The sequence below is a fragment of the Chiloscyllium plagiosum genome, unplaced genomic scaffold, assembly GCF_037043375.1.
Source record: "Chiloscyllium plagiosum isolate Xiang-an unplaced genomic scaffold, Cpla_swu_hap1 HiC_scaffold_27, whole genome shotgun sequence".
NCBI lineage: Eukaryota > Metazoa > Chordata > Chondrichthyes > Orectolobiformes > Hemiscylliidae > Chiloscyllium > Chiloscyllium plagiosum.
Window position 1 is genome coordinate 19080675 of NW_028270165.1, and position 19155 is coordinate 19099829.

General features: G+C 46.0%; 1 protein-coding gene across 1 annotated transcript in view; it reads right to left on the minus strand.

The window, feature by feature from the left end:
• LOC148143339 (uncharacterized) overlaps positions 1-19155 on the minus strand; it is a 163159-nt gene that overhangs the window by 62853 nt on the left and 81151 nt on the right. The window contains exon 2 of the mRNA XM_087974110.1: positions 16461-17245. Within this exon, the coding sequence (XP_087830236.1) occupies positions 16461-17245 (785 nt within the window). The remainder of the gene's footprint in view (positions 1-16460; positions 17246-19155) is intronic.

Here is a 19155-nt window from a genome sequence, read left to right on the forward strand (position 1 = left end):
CAACCTGAGCTACAAACCTTGCAAAAATCATTTTAGGTATTCTCAATTTTGAAGATCAGCCATTTCTCACCCCTCCCAACTCCCAGGTAGAGTCATTACTATCCATTATCTCTCTCTCTCTCTCTGTTCTTTGAAGGGCTTGATACAGCGGTCAAAGATGGTTCGAGGCTTGGGAAAGGACGGGTGTGGTGGGGGCTGGGGAGAATAGAGACCAAAAGGATGGGGGACAGAGAGAGAGAGAAAATGGCAGTCAGAGGGTGGGGGTAGAGAGAGAGAATGAGTGGGGTTGATAGAGAGATTGAGTGGGGAAGAGAGAGTGGGCGTGGCGGAGAGGTGGGGAAGGGCAGGGTGTTACTAGGCACACAGATACACAAGATGGCTACTGAGCCATCAGTTGGCCAACTTGACACACAAGATGGCCGCTGGATCACAATATGGAGAGAAACAGCAGAGCAGATACAGACACTGCCTGGGGCCACCAGAATGCCAGCACAATCGACTCACAACCCAGGTGATTAGTTTAAGACGGGTGGGGGAGAGAATACACATGAGTAATGAACACTGCCCGCTGAAGTGTCTGGGTCCAGCCAACACCTCTTATAGAAGTGTCAGCGGAGCAGGTAAGGGCTGTTTGGCAGGGGCTGCTTGAAGGCTCGGTGACGTTTGTTTAACGGTTTAAATTTGAAAGTTTTTTTTTAAAAAGCGCGAAGCGGATCTGGAAGTTGGTGTAGCGTAAGCTTACCTGGGTAGGTTTCTTTCCCTATAAAAGCACGCAGGAGAGGAACCCAAGGCACTGCAGAGGTGCCTAACCTAATAATAAGACCCGTTGTGGTAAGTAGGTAAGTGCTGCATTTTGCTTGTTCTATTCTTGGACCTAGTTTGTTTTTAAAAGGTTACTTTTAGAGGAATGGCAGTGAAGGCAGTGCAATGTTCCTCTTGCAACATGTTTGAGGTGAGGGATGCCATGGTCGTCCCTGCTGATTACTCTTTGCAGGAAGTGCACCCATCTCCAGCTCCTCCAAGACCATGTTAGGGAACTGGAGCTGGAGTTGGATGAACTTAGGATCATTCGGGAGGCAGAGGGGGTCATAGATCGGAGCTTTAGGGAAGTAGTAACTCCAAAGATTGCAAACAGATGGATGACAGTGAGGGGGACTGGGAAGAAGCAGCCAGTGCAGGGACCCCTGCGGCCGTTACCCTCAAGAACAAGTATACAATTTTGGATACTTGTGGGGGGGACGACTTACCAGGGGTAAGCAATGGGGTTCAGGCCTCTGGCATGGAGCCTGTCCCCGTTGCTCAGAAGGAAAGGATGGAGAAGAGCAGAGCAATAGTTCGGGGCACAGATAGGCGGTTCTGTGGGGGCGAGAGAGACTCACGTTTGGTATGTTGCCTCCCAGGTGCAAGGGTACGTGACGTCTCTGATCGTGTTTTCCGGATCCTTAAGGGGGAGGGGGAGCAGCCTGAAGTCATGGTCCACATTGGCACAAACGACATAGGTAGGAAGAGGGTTGAGGATGTTAGGCAGGCTTTCAGGGAGCTAGGTTGGAAGCTCAGAGTTAGAACAAACAGAGTTGTTGTCTCTGGTTTGTTACCCGTGCCACGTGATAGAGAGTCAAGGAATAAGGAGAGAGAACAGTTAAATGCGTGGCTACAGGGATGGTGCAGGAGGGAGGGATTCCGGTATCTGGATAACTGGGGTTCTTCCTGGGGAAGGTGGGACCTCTATAAACAGAATGGTCTACACCTGAACCTGAGGGGCACCAGTATCCTTGGGGGAAGGTGTGCTAGTGCTCTTCAGGGGGGTTTAAACTAATTCTACAGGGGCATGGGAACCTAGACTGTAGCTTTAGGGTGCAGGACCTGGAGTGTAGGGAGGTTAGGAACATGGCATCAATCTCAAAGGAGGGTGCCTGTAAACAGGAAAGTGGCTTGAAGTGTGTCTCCTTCAATGCAAGAAGTATATGAAATAAAGTAGGTGAACTTGCAGCATGGATTGGTATCTGGGATTTCGATGTTGTGGCTATTACGGAGACATGGGTAGAACAGGGACAGGATTGGCTGTTGCAGGTTCCAGGGTTTAAATGTTTTAGTAGGGTCAGAGGTGGGGGTAAAAGAGGGGAAGGTGTGGCATTGCTTGTCAAAGATAGTATTACAGCGGTGGAAAGGACGATGGATGAAGACTCGCCATCTGAGGTAGTTTGGGCTGAGGTTAGGAATAGGAAAGGTGAGGTCACCCTGTTAGGAGTTTTCTACAGGCCTCCTAATAGTCCTCGAGACGTAGAAGAAAGGATTGATTCAGGAGAAGAGTGAAAGTAATAGGGTAATTGTTATGGGGGACTTTAACTTTCCAGATATTGACTGGGAAAGCTATAGCTCGAGTTCGTTAGATGGGTCGGTGTTTGTCCAATGTGTGCAGGAAGGTTTCCTGACACAATATGTAGACAGGCCAACAAGAGGTGAGGCCATACTGTTTTAAAAAATTCTCAAGGTCAGGTTCGTAGGAGAGTAGTCTGACACAGAACAAACGACCAAGAGGCGAGTCTGCTAGAATATGAGCATTTTATTCCCCGCAGCGTCGCCACAACCAGGTCTCATACTTACAACGGGTCTGGCTTATACTCACTCTACATGTTACCGGAACTGGGAGCCGTCAGTTCTCGTAGAGCGGTTGCCAACAACCCACGCTCGGCGGTTAAACGTAACCCCGGAGCAGACTCCCGGGTCTGGCTTATACTCACTCTCCATGTTACCGGAACTGGGAGCCGTCAGTTCTCGTAGAGCGGTTGCCAACAACCCACGCTCGGCGGTTAAACGTAACCCCGGAGCAGACTCCCGGGTCTGGCTTATACTCACTCTACATGTTACCGGAACTGGGAGCCGTCAGTTCTCGTAGAGCGGTTGCCAACAACCCACGCTCGGCGGTTAAACGTAACCCCGGAGCAGACTCACCGAACTGGAGACTTTTCCAGCTGATATACTCTTTTCCAGATATAAACATTCATGTGAACAGCAGAGCAAGGCTAAAAAACACATTCCATTCTGGTTACATACAGATAAGAAGATTCACACAGGGAGGTGTGTAATAAGATTCGCACGGGACTAAGCAACACCTCCATTCCGGTTAGATTCACACATGTATTGGGACATAATTTTTAACCGTTTCACCACACATACTGGATTTGGTTCTGGGTAACGAACCAGGCCAGGTGTTAGAATTGGAGGTAGGTGAGCACTTTGGGGACAGTGACCACAATTCGGTGACTTTTACTCTAGTGATGGAGAGGGATAAGTATGCACTGCAGGGCAAGAGTTATAGCTGAGGGCAGAGAAATTATGATATGGTGAGGCACGACTTAGGATGCGTGGCTTGGAAAAGTAGGCTTCAAGGGAAGGGTGCAATTGATATGTGGAGCTTGTTCAAGGAGCAACTATTGAGTGTTCTTGATAAGTATGTACCTGTCAGGCAGAGAGGAAAGGGTCGTGTGAGGGAACCGTGGTTTAATAAGGAATTGGAATCCCTTGTTAAAGGGAAGAGGGCGGCCTATGTAAAGATGAGGTGTGAAGGTTGAATTGGGGCGATTGATAGTTATAAGGTAGCCAGGAAGGATCTGAAGAGAGAGCTAAAAGCAGCAAGGAGGGGACATGAAAAGTTCTTAGTTGGTAGGATTAGGGAAAACCCAAAGGCTTTCTATAGGTATGTCAGGAATAAAAGAATGACTAGAGTAGGAATAGGTCCAGTCAAGGATAGTAGTGGGAAGTTGCGTGTGGAGGCTGAAGAGATTGGGGAAGACACTGAATGAATACTTTTCGTCAGTATTCACTCAGGAACAGGACATTATTGCCGATGTGAATACTGCGTCACAATTTATTAGAATGGATGGCTTTGAGGTATGTAGGAAAGAGGTGTTGGAAATCCTGGAAAGGGTGAAAATAGATAAGTCCCCTGGGCCTGATGGCATTTATCCTAGGATTCTCTGGGAAGCAAGGGAGGAGATTGCAGAGCCATTGGCCTTGATTTTTATGTCCTCAGTGTCTACAGGAATAGTGCCAGAAGACTGGAGGATAGCAAATGTGGTTCCCTTGTTCAAGAAGGGGAGTAGGGATAACCCTAGTAACTATAGGCCGGCGAGTCTCACTTCTGTTGTGGGCAAAAGTCTTAGAGAGAATTGTAAGGGATAGGATTTATGAACATCTGGATAGGAATAATGTGATCAAGGATAGTCAGCATGGTTTTGTGAAGGGTAGGTCGTGCCTCACAAACCTTATTGAATTCTTTGAGAAGGTGAATAAGGAGGTGGACGAGGCTAAAGCGGTAGATGTGGTGTATATGGATTTTAGTAAGGCGTTTGATAAGGTTCCCCATGCTAGGCTACTGCAAAAAATACAGAGGTATGGCATTGAGGGTGAGTTGGAGGTTTGGATTAGGAATTGGTTGGCTGGGAGAAGACAGAGGGTAGTAGTTGATGGAAAAGGTTCATCTTGGAGTGCAGTTACTAGCGGTGTTCCGCAAGGATCTGTTTTGGGACCATTGCTGTTTGTCATTTTTATAAATGACCTGGAGGAGGGGCTAGAAGGTTGGGTGAGCAAGTTTGCGGATGATACGAAAGTCGGTGGAGTTGTTGACAGTGAGGAAGGATGTGGCAGGTTACAGCGGGATATCGATAAGCTGCAGAGCTGGGAAGAAAAGTGGCAAATGGAGTTCAATGTAGGTAAGTGTGAAGTGATTCACTTTGGTAAGAGTAACAAGAAGATGGGGTACTGGGCTAATGGTTGGATACTTGGTAGTGTGGATGAGCAGAGGGATCTTGGTGTCCATGTACACAGATCTCTGAAAGTTGCCATCCAGGTAAATAGTGCTGTGAAGAAGGCATATGGCGTACTGGCTTTTATTGGTAGAGGAATTGAGTTCCGGAGTCCTGAGGTCATGTTGCAGATGTATAAGACTCTGGTGCGGCCGCATCTGGAGTATTGTGTGCAGTTTTGGCCGCCATACTATAGGAAGGATGTGGAGGCACTGGAACGGGTGCAAAGGAGGTTTACCAGGATGTTGCCTGGTATGGTAGGAAGTTCGTATGAGGAAAGGCCGAGGCACTTGGGGCTGTTTTCATTGGAGAAAAGAAGGTTTAGGAGTGACTTAATAGAGGTGTACAAGATGATTAGGGGTTTAGATAGGGTTGACCATGAGAACCTTTTTCCACGTATGGAGTCAGCTATTACGAGGGGGCATAGCTTTAAATTAAGGGGTGGTAGGTATAGGACAGATGTTAGGGGTAGACTCTTTACTCAGCGAGTCGTGAGTTCATGGAATTCCCTGCCAGTAGCAGTGGTGGACTCTCCCTCTTTATGGGCATTTAAACGGGCATTGGATTGGCATATGGAGGATAGTGGGCTAGTGTAGGTTAGGTGGGCTTGGATCGGCGCAACATCGAGGGCCAAAGGGCCTGTACTGCACTGTATTTTTCTATGTTCAATGTCTTTGGGATGGATCCAAAACTTACTTCGTTAATGATTGAAAATACTTTGACCTCTGGAACTGCCTGCCAGAGAGTGTGTTGGAGTCAGATTCAATTATGGATCATTAAACTGAAAAGGAAAGCAAGGTACTGTAGTGGATGTCAGAATATGAGTTTCCTGATTGGGACTGTTCACTTGCTCCTGTTACCATTTCAGGTTGCTAACTTTTCGTTAGCATCCTGCACATGTTGGGAATTTTTCTCCTTTCTAGTATCTCAGTGACAAATCTAGTTTATGAATTGTTCCTATGATATCTCATGAGCGGGTTTATAATATTCACAGTGTTGTGGGTCTCAGTGTGTCCAAGTGAGGAAAAACAAACTGTTCATCTTAAATATTTGATTTTAAACAATGGAAATAAAATTAATGTTTGGTAAACACAACTTGCTGTGTAGTAAGATCATCAGAAATAGGAATGGGAGTAAGTAATTGACCGTTGAGATGCTCTGTCTTTCATTTATTTAAATTCTCTTTCCTGCACTTGTTTTTTCATGACTTCATCTGCTGAAGTGACTACACTCCAAAAGCTTGTGATTTCAACATAAGAGCATAAGAACTAGGAGCAAGAGTCAGCCTTCCGGCCCTTCGAGTCTGCTCCACCACTCAATAAGATCATGACTAATCTTTTTGTGGACTATGCTGCACTTACCTGCGTTTTCACCATATCCTTAATTCTTTTATTTTTCAAAAGCGTATCTCCTGCTTCTAGTGATCGCTGAAGTAATGTCAAATCCTTCCCTGAGCAAGGAATTCCATAGATTAACAACCCTCTGGGTGAAGAAGTTTCTTCTCAGTTCAGTTTTAAACCTGCTTCCTCTAATCTTGAGGCCATGTGCTCTTATCCTAGTCTCACCTACCAATGCAACATCATACTTCTATTTCTTTCATAATTTAATATATTTCTGTCAGATCCCCTCCAAACAAACCTGCTGGACTATAACCTGGTGTCATGTGACTTATGACTAAAAAATTTGTTATTACGCTTCCTCATAGCAGTGGGATTTCAGGGCTCGAAGATAGGGACACTACCACTGCGCCTGAAAAAAAACCTCTGCAGCAAATAGGCCCTCTTCTATTGAATGAATGGGGAGAGGTTTCTTCTCAACATGGGATACAAATATTATACCCTCAGAGCCCTTTACACTAAATTGAGCCCTCTTCAGTTGAATGAATGGATGTGGAGGTGCCACAGTTGAATTGGTTGATAACGTTAAAAATCACATCTTCCCCCTGAATATGTGACATTACCGCAATAGCCCCACAGCCCGTTGCAGTAAATTGGGTCATCTGCTGTTGAATGAATGAACGGGAATGAAAAGGGTGGATACACTGACGTGATTGTGAAATTCTCCACCAATCCCAAAGCTTGTGGTCGGTACCGACTAATCGGAGAGAGATATTGCAGAGGGTGGGACCGACACGACGCACAAAGCCAGCCGCCATTGGTCAGGTGGAGTAAGGTGCGCTCTGATTGGAGGGGCCGTGAATGACGCGCGTCACTGAAGGAGGAGACGGAATGAAGAAGAAAAACAAAGATGGCGGCGCGAGGCTGCGGTTTTGTCATCGACTCAGCGGGCGGTTTCTGACGGAGGGAGGGGGGCAGACAGGCATCGTTTACCTCAGAAAATACCTTTAAAATACATTTCAAATTAAAGCCAGAACTTTTCAAACAAAAGTTGTGAAGAAAAGGAGACAGTCCCCGGTGGGGTTTATTGTTTATTTTTGTATAATTCCCGGGGCCCGGGAAGGGGGAGGTGACAGTTATCGGGTGAACGAGAAAACAAATTAAAAATGTCGGCGGTGGAGGAGAGAGAGCCAGCGCCCGCGGCTTCTTCGGCGGCAGCCGGAGCCCAGGAGCTCAACAACCCCCCGGAGCTGGAGGAAGGTCCGAGCTCCAAGAAGCGGGGGGTCCGGCTGGAGGCTGGATTTGCTCAAGGCTTGTATCTATTAACTTATTTAAATGGTACCTACTGTATGGGGCTATGGTTTACATTAAAACCGGAGGGTCATGTCAGAGTGTTTGTTTATATTGTGCAGTTGTAGTTGGTAAAATACACTCCCTGGAGGAGCACCACCTATGATGTTGCATTTCTTGCCTTCTTGCCCTTCCCCCATTTGTTATCTCTCATCTTGATTTTACTTTTTTTTTGGTCAAATTTAATTTCATATTAATGAGACTTGGTGTTCACTGTGTGTTATTAATTTGTTTGTTGAATTACTGTAAGAAAAAAATTAATGGTGTCATGTCATTTCTGATGTCAGAGTTTCACATTGAATGTGCAGATGTGAATACCAATAAGTTGTGAAAATAAATCAAGAACTTGTGGTTCTAAAAAAAAAGCAGTTCACTGATATTAATGGCATTGTCTCATTTGAGGATGATGATTTGAGTCTGACCAACAAACCGTTTCATGTAGTCACCCAATTTAATTAAAATTTTCTTTAACTTAATTAAAGAAAATAACCCTGGCAGGCTAAAATTTGTACAATTTGTTTATAAGATTTATTTATATGTCCCTTGCTCTCGATGTGGTCTCTGCCACATTGGGGAGACTGGACGCCAACTTGCTGAACATTTCAGGGAACAGCTCTGGGACGCCAAAACGAAACGACCCCACCGCCTTGTGGCTGAACGCTTTAACTCCCCCTCCCAATCCGTCAAGGACACGCAAGTCCTCGGCTGCCTCTCCTCCAAGCTCTAGCTACCTGACGCTTGGAGGAAGAACATCTGTCTTCTGCCTTGGGACCCACCAACTACATAGGATCAATGTAGATTTCACCAGTTTCCTTATTTCCCCTCCCCTCCCCCCACACCACACACCTTGTCCCAGATCCAGAGTTGAAAAATGTGGTGCTGGAAAAATGCCTCGAGGCCATGCCTCTAGGAATTCCCTGGCTGTTCTCTGGCATGGCACTCATCCACAGATTCTATCAACAAACACATTGACCTGGACCCAATATACCGGCCACTGCAGCAGACAGTTGGAACTGACAACCGGAAGCGGCAGAGACAAACCACTATAAATGCTGGAGGAAACATCACAGAAGCGCTTCACAAGAGGCTCCCAAGCACTGAGGATATCACCTAGACAGGAGATGAAACGTCTGCAACAAAAATTCCCAGCTCGGCGAACAGAACCACAACAATGAGCACCCGAGCTACAAATCTTCTCTCAAACTTTGAATTGAGCATAGGAGTTGGGACATCCTGTTGCAACTGTCATACAAGCCACACAACACAAGGCGTGGTCCTTCTCTGACTTACCATCCCTTGGAATATCGGGGGGAAGACACCCCTTTAATTGTAACATTCAGGAAATATGCCTTATTTCAACAAAAATGTGCTGTGCTCACAGATGTTTGGACAGAGAAAGGGAGTTGCAGTCTGGAGTGAAGCTCAACCTTCATTCAGAAAGAGAGGAGCAGCAGTAGCTTCAGAAGCTCACCGTCCAACTTGCGCATTCAGACAATAGGGGGGCTCTTCTGGGCAAAATCTGGGAATGAAGCAATGTCTCCCCCTTTCCATTCCTTATCCTGGGAGGGAGAGAGAAAGGGGGAAGCACTGTTCACTTGCAACAACGGGAGGCAGTATGAATACAAGCAGGGAGCAGACTCTGCAAAAGTCAGTTTCAGTCGGCTTCTTCTGAAATATTGTGTGCAATCCTGGTCTCCCTCCTATAGGCAGGATGTTGTGAAACTTGAAAGGATTCAGAGAAGAGTCACAAGGCTGTTGCCAGGGTAAGAGGGTTTGAACCACAAGGAGAGGCTGAATAAGATGGGGCTGTTTTCCCTCGAGCATCGCAGGCTGAATGTGTGTTTTTTAAAGAGGTTTATAAAAACTTGAGTGTGGATGGGGTGAATAATCAAGGTCTTTTCCCTGGGATAGGGGGAGTGCGGAACTAGAGGGCATAGGTTTAGGGCGAGAGGGGGAAAATTTAAAAGGGACCTTGCAGTCAACCTTTTTTTTGCAGAGGGTGAAGCGTGTATGGAATGAGCTGCGGAGGAAGTGGTGGAGGCATCTGGATGGTTATATGCAAAGGAAGGGTTTAGAGGGATATGGACCAAGTGATGGCAAATGGAACTAGACTAATTTTGGATATCCGGTCGGCATGGACAAGTTAGATTGAAGGATCTGTTTCTGTGCTTTATGTCTCTGACTGTATGACTGGTGAAAAGTGTTGGCATTCGTCGAAACATTTATGCAACAGAAAATTATAAGAAGGTAAAGATAAACCTCACGTCATCGATCAATGAATCCTGGTGTAGTATGGATGTATTTACAGTAATAGAGTCAGTATGGCATGGAAGGAGTCCAAAACGACGGCTTCTTTTACAAAAAGTCACACTTAAAACTTAAATCTGAGTCTTCTGGAATTGTAAGACAACCGTGTGTTAATATAAGACAGATAAGTCTGGGGTATATGTTACATATTTGATGGAATGTTTATGGCTCTAAAAGCCTGATTTGCAGTTGTTTCTGGGCTCATAATATTGCACTGCAGCATATTGTATATCTTCAGTAAGAACGTCAATACCGCATGATAGATGTCCATTCAGCAACTTGAGTGAACTCTTCCTGGAGTATGCAATCCACCACATTACCCTGCTGTATACATTTACGTATAGATCAGCACAAAGATCTTGGGTATTAAGAGAGGAAACAATGATCCACAGAAACTAGAAATGTGTGTTCTGATTTTCTATTGTGGACTGACAGCGATGACCTTTGCAATCTCTTTCCACAGGAATATTACAAGAGAAGAATTTGGAGGCAGAAATCTCAGACCAAACATCACATCGAAGTCTGACAATCGCTTGATTCACCAGGACTTGGATATTGATGGCCTTGAAAACAAAGGGGAGAAGGTCTGTCTGCATTGTTAGGTTTTAAATGTCAGTGTGACTGGAAACTCACAGAGTCTTACATACCCACACACCAGAGTAGTGACTGGAACATGTTTTACAGAGTTCTCCAATTATCAGAGGGTTCACCAGTAACACCACACCTATGCTGTAAGTGTGAGCGAGTTTCAACTGATTGTTGAACCTGGAGAAATACGAGGACACCTGCACCATGGAGAAATCATGAAAATGCAGGGAGTGTCGGAACGGTTTCCCTTCCCCGCCTGCCCGATATTCATCAGCATTTATATACCGGGCAGCGGCCATTCACCTGCATTCAGCACAGGAAAGGTTTCACTCAGTCGCATCACCTCCTGGTCCACATTGGGGAGAAACTGCTCATCTGCCCTGTATGCTGAAGCAGATGAAGGACATTTTTTTTTTATCCTGGATGGAGCATACTGCAGGTATACCTGAAATAGATACATTTGTCTCTATCCCATTGAGTCTCCAGCACAGGGCCAGTCTGGGCTGCTCAATTGGTGTCTCAGTGTTTATTATTCTGCACCTGAGCCTACATCCACCCCTCTTCATTGCTCCCCCATCTCCCCTCCATCAGCATAAAGATATCCCCCACTTTTCGAAAGTTCACTTTACACTACTTCACTTTAACAAAAGACCTACATTAATACCTGTTCTCACAAACCGAAAGAAATCCGAAGAGGATTGTCGCTTTTACAAAGAAAGGCATAATATAAATTAATTCATGGTAATTGCTTCTTCGCTTTAGGCCATTTCAGCTTATGAAAGGAACACTCTACTTTCAAATAGTGGGGGAAAGCTGTATCAATACAATACAGCACAGTCACAGGCCCTTCTCACTTCATTTAGGCACACACACCCCCTCAAGCCTGTGCTACTTCTTAATTCTTACTTAGACCTGCTATTTATTGCCCATGTGTGGCTTCTGTTCCTCTATTCACCTCCCCTTCATGCGTCTATCAAGATACACCTTAAACGTTGTTAAGGTGCCTGCTTCCATTACCTCCACTGGCAGTGCGTTCCAGAAACCCACCACCCCTCTGTGTAAATTCCCCACCCCTACCACTTTCCCCCCAAACAGTCCTTGAACCTCTTTTAGTTGAACTTTCTACTTTGGAGGGAAAAAAAACGCCTCTGACTATCATAGAATCCCTCCAGCGTGGAAACAGACCATTTAGCCCAACAAGTCAACACTGGCCCTCTAAAGATTAACACATAGAGACTCGTTTTCTTACCCCCATTATCTACATTTACTCCTGACTAATGCACCGAACTTACACATCCCTGAACATTGGGGCAATTTACACACAGACAATCCAACTTATCCTGCCTCTCCCTAGACGCTATGGGTAATTTAGCATCGCTAATCCACCCTAACCTATACATGTTTGGATTGTAGGAGGAAGCCCGAGCACCCGGAGGAAGCCCACACAGACACGGGAGGTGGGGTGCAGGGACAATGTGCCAACTCCACACAGATAGTTGCCTGAGACTAAAATCGAACGCAGGTCTCTGGCACTGTGAGGCGTCAGTGCGAACCACTGAGCTACCATGCCACCCCTGTCCAGCCAATCTGTGTATCTCAGCATTTTGTCGAGGTCTCCTCTCAGCCTCTGTTTTTCCAAAGAAAATAATCCAGGTTTATGCCTCCTCTGCTCATAACGAGAGCCCTCCAGACTAGGCAATGTCCTAGTGAACCTTGCCTGTACCCTCTACCAGAGCACCCACATCCTTCCAGTAGCACCGTGACCAGAACTACACACTATATTCTGAATGTGGCCATAATAAACAGCTGTAACGTAACTCTTACACTCAAGGAAGTGTGCTGTGTGCTTTCTTGACCACCGTGCCCACCTGCATTACCACTTCCACGGATCTATATGCCCAGATCTCTCTGTATGCCAGTGCTCCTATGTGTTCTGCCATTTATCATACAATTCTTGTATTTCCTTCATCTCTATCGAGCTTCACCTTAACTGTCTTTCTCTCTTCATCTCTTTTTCCCCCCTTCTCATCCCTCCACACATCAGCATATCATAAGACCATAGGAGCAGAAATTAGGCCATTCAGCCCATTGAGTCTGCTTCGCCATTCAATTATGGCTGATAAGTTTCTCAACCCCATTCTCTCCCTTAACCCTTGATCCTCACGAACCTATCTATCTCCGTCTTAAATATATTCAGTAACCTGGCCTCCGCAGCCTTCTGTGGCAGTGAATTCCACAGACTCACCACACTCTGGCTGAAGGAGCCTCTCTTCCCTCTGTTCTAAAGGGTCTTCCCTTGACGCGAAGGCTGAGCCCTCAGGTTCTAGTCTGTCCTACCAATGGAAACACCTTCCCAACATCCACACCGTTCATTATTTTGTAGGTTTCAATTAGATCCCCTCTCATCCTTCTGAACTCCATGAAGTATAAACCTAGAGTCCTCTAATGTTCTTCATATGTTAAATTTTTCATTCCTGGACCATTCTTGTGAACCTCCTCTGAACATGTTCTAGGGCCAGTGCATCCTTCCTGAGATATGGGGCCCACATCTACATACAGTACTCTAATTGTGGGCTGACCGGAGCCTTACAGACCCTCAGAAGTACATCCCTGCTTTTATATTCAAGTCTGATCAAAATAAATGCCATCATTGCATTTGCCTCCCCAACTACTGACTCAACCTGTAAGTTTACTTTGAGAGAATCCTGGAGTAGAACTCCATAGTCCCTTTTCACATCAGATTTCTGAATTTTCTTCCCATAATCCTTCTGTTCCAGAGTAGCAGCAGAGATTTCCAGACACCTCGATTGTTTTCAGGGATACCAAGGGATCTTTGGAATTGCCAGTATCTCAGGAGGAGGCAGAGGGGAATGTGGTGTGGTCCTGTAAACTGCAGAACTTTGCAACTCCCTGAATCAGCAGGAACTCTTTCTGGACCAAGAAACAAAAGGGCCACTGAGAAACTGCTACATCAGGAGGCAGAAATTAGGCCATTCAGCCAATTGAATGGTGGAGCAGACTCAATCATTCTTAAGTATCAAGGGTTACAGGGAGAATTGGGTTGAGAAACGTATCAGCCACGATTGAATAGTGGAGCAGACTCAATAGGCTGAATGGCCTAATTTCTGGTAGTTAACCATCCCTGGGAAGAAGGACGCAAAACAACAAGATGTTTCCTGGGACAGATGAGCGAAGTGTTTAATAAGCTCATGATAAAAGGACAATTAAGTTTGTCTGTGGAAGGAAGGCCCTGACGTAAAGGGTTTTTTTGCAGGAAACGCTGTATCAAACAAACCACTAAACCTCGAGGATAAGAAGGTAAGCTACAGACCGGAGATCTCCAGAAGTATGGGGAGGTGGTGTTAGAATCTAAAGAAGCATCACATCACAGATTTGAAAGCGAGGAATCTCCACCAGAATTCAACCAGAATGATGTAGCAGCAGTACTTGGAAGAAGAATGTTGCACTGAATCCCTGGACACTTCCAGAGACAGATACTGTTGGGGGAAACTTAGTTAAATTCTGCCATTAATTGGGTGATAGCCAAGTTGTGAGTGAGGTTGAACTTGGTTACATAGAAGAATACAGCGCAGTACAGGCCCTTTGACCCTCGATGTTGTGCCGATCCAAGCCCACCTAACCTACACTAACCCACTATCCTCCATATGCCTATCCAATGCCTGCTTAAATGCCCACAAAGAGGGAGAGTCCACCACTGCTACTGGCAGGGCATTCCATGAACTCACTACTCGCTGAGTAAAGAATCTACCCCTAACATCTGTCCTATACCGACCACCCCTTAATTTAAAGCTATGCCCCCTTGTAATAGCTGACTCCATACGTGGAAAAAGGGTTCTTATGGTCAACCCTATCTAAACCTCTAATCATCTTGTACACCTCTATCAAGTCACCCCTAAACCTTCTTTTCTCCAATGAAAACTTGAGGAGTTTTATTTTTGGTTGCTACATACAATAAAGTGTTAATCATTGTTTCAGCAGTTAATTGTGTGCAGTTTCTGAGTTAAGAGCCAAATTAAGACGATTCACCCACAACCACAGTGAGAGGCTGGGATTCATGTTGACTCCATTGCATTCAGCACTACATTACGTCAATACTTTTATAAAGCAAAGGCTGACAGCCACACCTATCTCAAAGAGAAACACCCAGAGGAGCGTGTCGCCCAATAATCTGTAAAATTAGCATGAAAAGTGGTGTAACCTGCTCTTGTGATAAGAATAAATCCCCAACACTTTAAAATCAACAATCAGCAATTTATTTATCCAACTCTCACGGTGAACAAATGAACAAAAGTATTAACATACTGGATACAGGCCAGGAGCAGATGGGTGGCACTAGTTTAGTTGGGGATCATGGACTGGTTGGTCTGAAGGGTCTGTTTCCAGGCTGCATGACTCCATAGCACGGAATGAATGAGGATCCATCCCAAAGATGATAAAGGTTTCAAGCACCACCTTCGGCAAATGTGTGGACACCCCTCCAGATAACTGAGGGCAGTGGGACACTGAGGGTCAGTAGATCAGTCAGCCAGCCAGTTCTCTCCAGGAGACTTGTCTCTCAAGAAAGGAAGTGGTTTCCTGCCCCATCAGCCAGATTATCCAGTTTGGATTAGGTCCTATATTTCCAACAAAATAGGTAGACAGGGCAGTGTCTATAACAAATATGTTATTAAACTTGGAAGCATGCTGAAGACATATACAAGGATGTTACCAGGATTCAAGGGTCTGTGTAAAAGGGAGAGGTTGGACAAGCTAAGATATTTTTATTTAGAGCATTAAGAGTCTGAGAGAGGCCCTTCGAGAAGTGAAGAGATCGTGAGAGGGTGAATGCACTCAGACTTTTATCCCGGGGTTGGGGAAGTGAGGGCTAGAGGGCATCAGTTTAAAGTTAGAGGAAAAAGAATAAAAGGAAATGTGAGGGGCAATGTTTCTTTTCACGCAGACCCGGTGGTACACATATGGAATGAGATGCCAGCGGAAGTGGTTGAGGTGGGTACATTAACATCATTTAAAGGCATTGGGGCAAATACGTGGATAGGAAAGGTATGGAAGGAAATGGGCCAAGTGCAGGGAAATGGGCTTAGTGTTGATGGACAGTTTGGTCAGTGTGGACCATGTTGGGCCGAAGGGCCTGTCTCCTGCTGTAGGACTCTATGATTTGCATCTCTTTGTTGGTCAGACAGTTTTCAGTTTCCAAATGGAACATCTCACAATCAGGCCGAATAAAATCCAATCTCATTCGTCAACTCTGATGCGGAGGTGCTGGTGTTGAATTGGGGTGGACAAGGTCAGAAGTCACATGGCACCAGATGAAGTGATGAGGGGGCAGTACTCATGAAAGAGCAATGCTCCTAAAGCTTGTGATTTCAAATAAACTTGTTGCACTATAACATGGTGTCGTGTGACTTCAGACTTCTTCAACTCAAACTTGATGGGATACTTTGTCCAACTCGGCATATTTTATCAAGATTGCTTGGAGGAATTCTTTTTTTTTAAAGATTAGATTCCCTACAGTATGGAAACAGGTCCTTTGGCCCAACAAGTCCACACTGGCCCTCCGCAGAGTAACCCAGCCATTCCCCTATCCCTATTCCTCTACATTTACCCCAACTAATGCACCACACCGACACATCCCTGAACACTATGGGACAATTTAGATGGGCCAATTCATCCTAACCTGCACACCTTTAGACCAGGGGAAGGAAACCAGAGCACTCAGAGGTAACCCATACAGACGTGGGGCGTGCAACGTGAAAGCTACACACAGACTGTCTCCCCAAGGGTGGAATTGAACCCAGGTCAGCATCGTTAGACAGTGATACTAACCACTGAGTCACCATGCCACCCCTGAGCCATGTAAGTGGGCTTGGTGGGGGTGAGTCCAGCACAAAACACAAAAGCTCACTGCACCCACTGTCAGAATGGGCAGGAGGTTCAGCCCTGGGGGTGACCCACTGCAGCGTCACTGGTGGAATCTGATTGTTGGATGCACTGGTGCCTCCGCAAGTTGCAGGACAATGAGAACCTCCGCCTGCAGTCGGGGCAGGCAAACGGCCTCTCCCCAGTGTGGACCCATTGATGGGCCAGCAGTTTGGAGGAGTGGGTGAACCCCTTCCCGCACTCGGGGCAGCTGAATGGCTTTTCCCTGGTGTGGACCCGCTGGTGGGACAGCAGGTCAGAGGAATTGCTGAAGGCCTTACCACACTCAGAGCAAGCGAAAGGCCTCTCCCTCATGTGGATTTGCCGGTGTCTCAGCAGGTCCAAGGAATTGCTGAAGGCCTTCCCGCACTCTGGACAGCTGAAGGGCCTCTCCCCCGTGTGGACCCGCTGATGGGCCAGCAGGTTGGAGGATTTACTGAAGGCCTTCCCACACTCTAGGCAGCTGAAGGGCCTCTCCCCCGTGTGGACCCGCTGGTGGCTCCGCAGGTGGGAGGATTTGCTGAAGGCCTTCCCACACTCTGGGCAGCTGAAGGGCCTCTCCCCCGTGTGGATTCGCCGGTGGGTCAGCAGAGAGGAGGAATTGCTGAAGGCCTTCCCGCACTCTGGGCAGCTAAAGGGCCGCTCCCCCGTGTGGACCCGCTGATGGACCAGCAGGGAGGAGGAATTGCTGAAGGCCTTCCCACACTCTGGGCAGCTGAAGGGCCTCACCCCCGTGTGGACCCGCCGGTGCCTCAGCAGGTTGGAGGAATCGCTGAAGGCCTTCCCGCATTTGGGGCAGCTGAATGGCCTCTCCCCCGTGTGGACCCGCCGGTGCGTCAGCAGGTTGGAGGAATTGCTGAAGGCTTTCCCGCACTCGTGGCAACTGAAGAGCCTCTCCCCTGCGTGGAATCGCTGGTGGGTCTGGAGGTTGTCCACCCAAGTGAATCCTTTCCCGCACATGGAGCAGTAAAACTTCCTCTCACCAGTGTGTATATGCTGGTGGGGCAGCAGGACACAGGAGCAAGTAAAGCCCTTTGCCCGCTCGGGGCAGGAGAACGGCCTCTTCCTAGTGTGATTGCACTGATGAGCCGCCAGGACAGGTGGGACATGGAAGCCCTTCCCGCAGTCGCCACAATTCCATGGTTTCTCAACAGGGCGTGTTTCCTCAGGTTTCTCCATGGCCGAAGCTTCAGCTGCACACACACGTGTACAACCCTGCCATGAATTCTTCTTTCAGACTCCACACCCAGTGCGCTGCAACAGGAGGGTCTTTCAACCGTACTCAGACTGGAACCAAAAAGAACGCTTTGCTCCTTCTCACAGAATCATAGTTGAAAATTGTTGCGGTTCTGATGGATTGAGTAAATATCAGACATTGATGTGAAAGTGAGGACTGGAGACGCTGGAGAGTCAGAGTCAAAAACTGCATCGCTGGAAAAGCGCAGTACAGCAAGCAGCATCAGAGAAGGAGAATCAACATTTTGGACATAAGCCCTTTATCTGTTAACTTGAAACTTCTGTCTTCAGATAGTCTGTAAGAAAAGATTACAAAAGTCATCACTGCCAATCCAGTTTTTTTTATAGATATTTTTTATTAGAAATTTAACATTTTAACAATTTTACAAAAATAAACAAAACTCTCAGATATAAACATTGATATACAATTAACTCAAATATACAATAGCCAAAATTTAACAAAAAACAGAAAAAAAAACGAAAAAGACAAAAATCAAACAAAACTCAACTATCTACTAATCTAACCTACAACTAACCAGAGTGTATATTTAAGTCTCTTACATGCTCGGGATGTGTTAGCATCAGATATAATAAAACCCGTATTCGTGCGGGATTCGTCCCCTGAGGGGCCCCGGACCAGCCAGGTTTGTAATCTCAATTAAATAAAAGCCCTTGTTAGGATAGCCGAAATATCTGTATTTATGTAATTCAAGAAGGGCTGCCATATTTTATAAAATAATTCGGTCTTTCGGTGCACCATATTTGTAAGGAGGTCAAGGGGAATACATTCCATAATTAATCTGTGCCAATTTGAAAGTCCAGGGTGGCCCTCAGCTTCCCAGTTCACCAAAATATTTTTCCTTGCACGAAAGAAAGAATAGAAAATAGTCTCTTCCCGTACGTGTCCAGGGAGGGAAGGTTCGAAAAGCCCAAGAGGAGAGATACAGGGTCCACTTTAATTTCCGTTCCTAAAATTTCTGTCAGGGTACTTGCTACTTTAGTCCAATATCTACGGATCTTATGACAGGTCCATAGGCAATGTATAAGAGTGCCCACCTCTATTTTGCATTGAGGACACATTGGAGATGCTCTTGCCTTAAATTTTGCCAATCGAACCGGTGCTATATGGGCCCTATGAAGTATCTTCAGCTGGATAGCCTGGGTTCTGTTACAGATAGTAATTCTTCTAGCATTTTCCCAAATATCATTCCACGTTTCTATAGATTTCTAGTCCCAAATCCTGATCTCATGTTTTAAGCAGATTATACATATCTCCCGATACTTTATCATGTAGTAAATGATAAATAGTACTGACGGAAAATACCCCCACTGGTCGTAGGACACTACATTCTCTATCTGATTTATAAAGACTATCTGATAACGTGGTCTTCTTCTGTATATAATCTCGAATTTGGAAGTATCGAAAGAGGTCTCCATTAGGTAATCCGAATTTCTGACGCAGCTGTTCAAAAGACATCAGGACCCCATCTTTAAATAGATCCCCTAAACATGAGATACCCCTGGATCTCCAGAGTTTAAAAGTGGCATCTGTAAACCCCGGTTGGAATCCCCATGCTCCCACTATCGGTGCATAA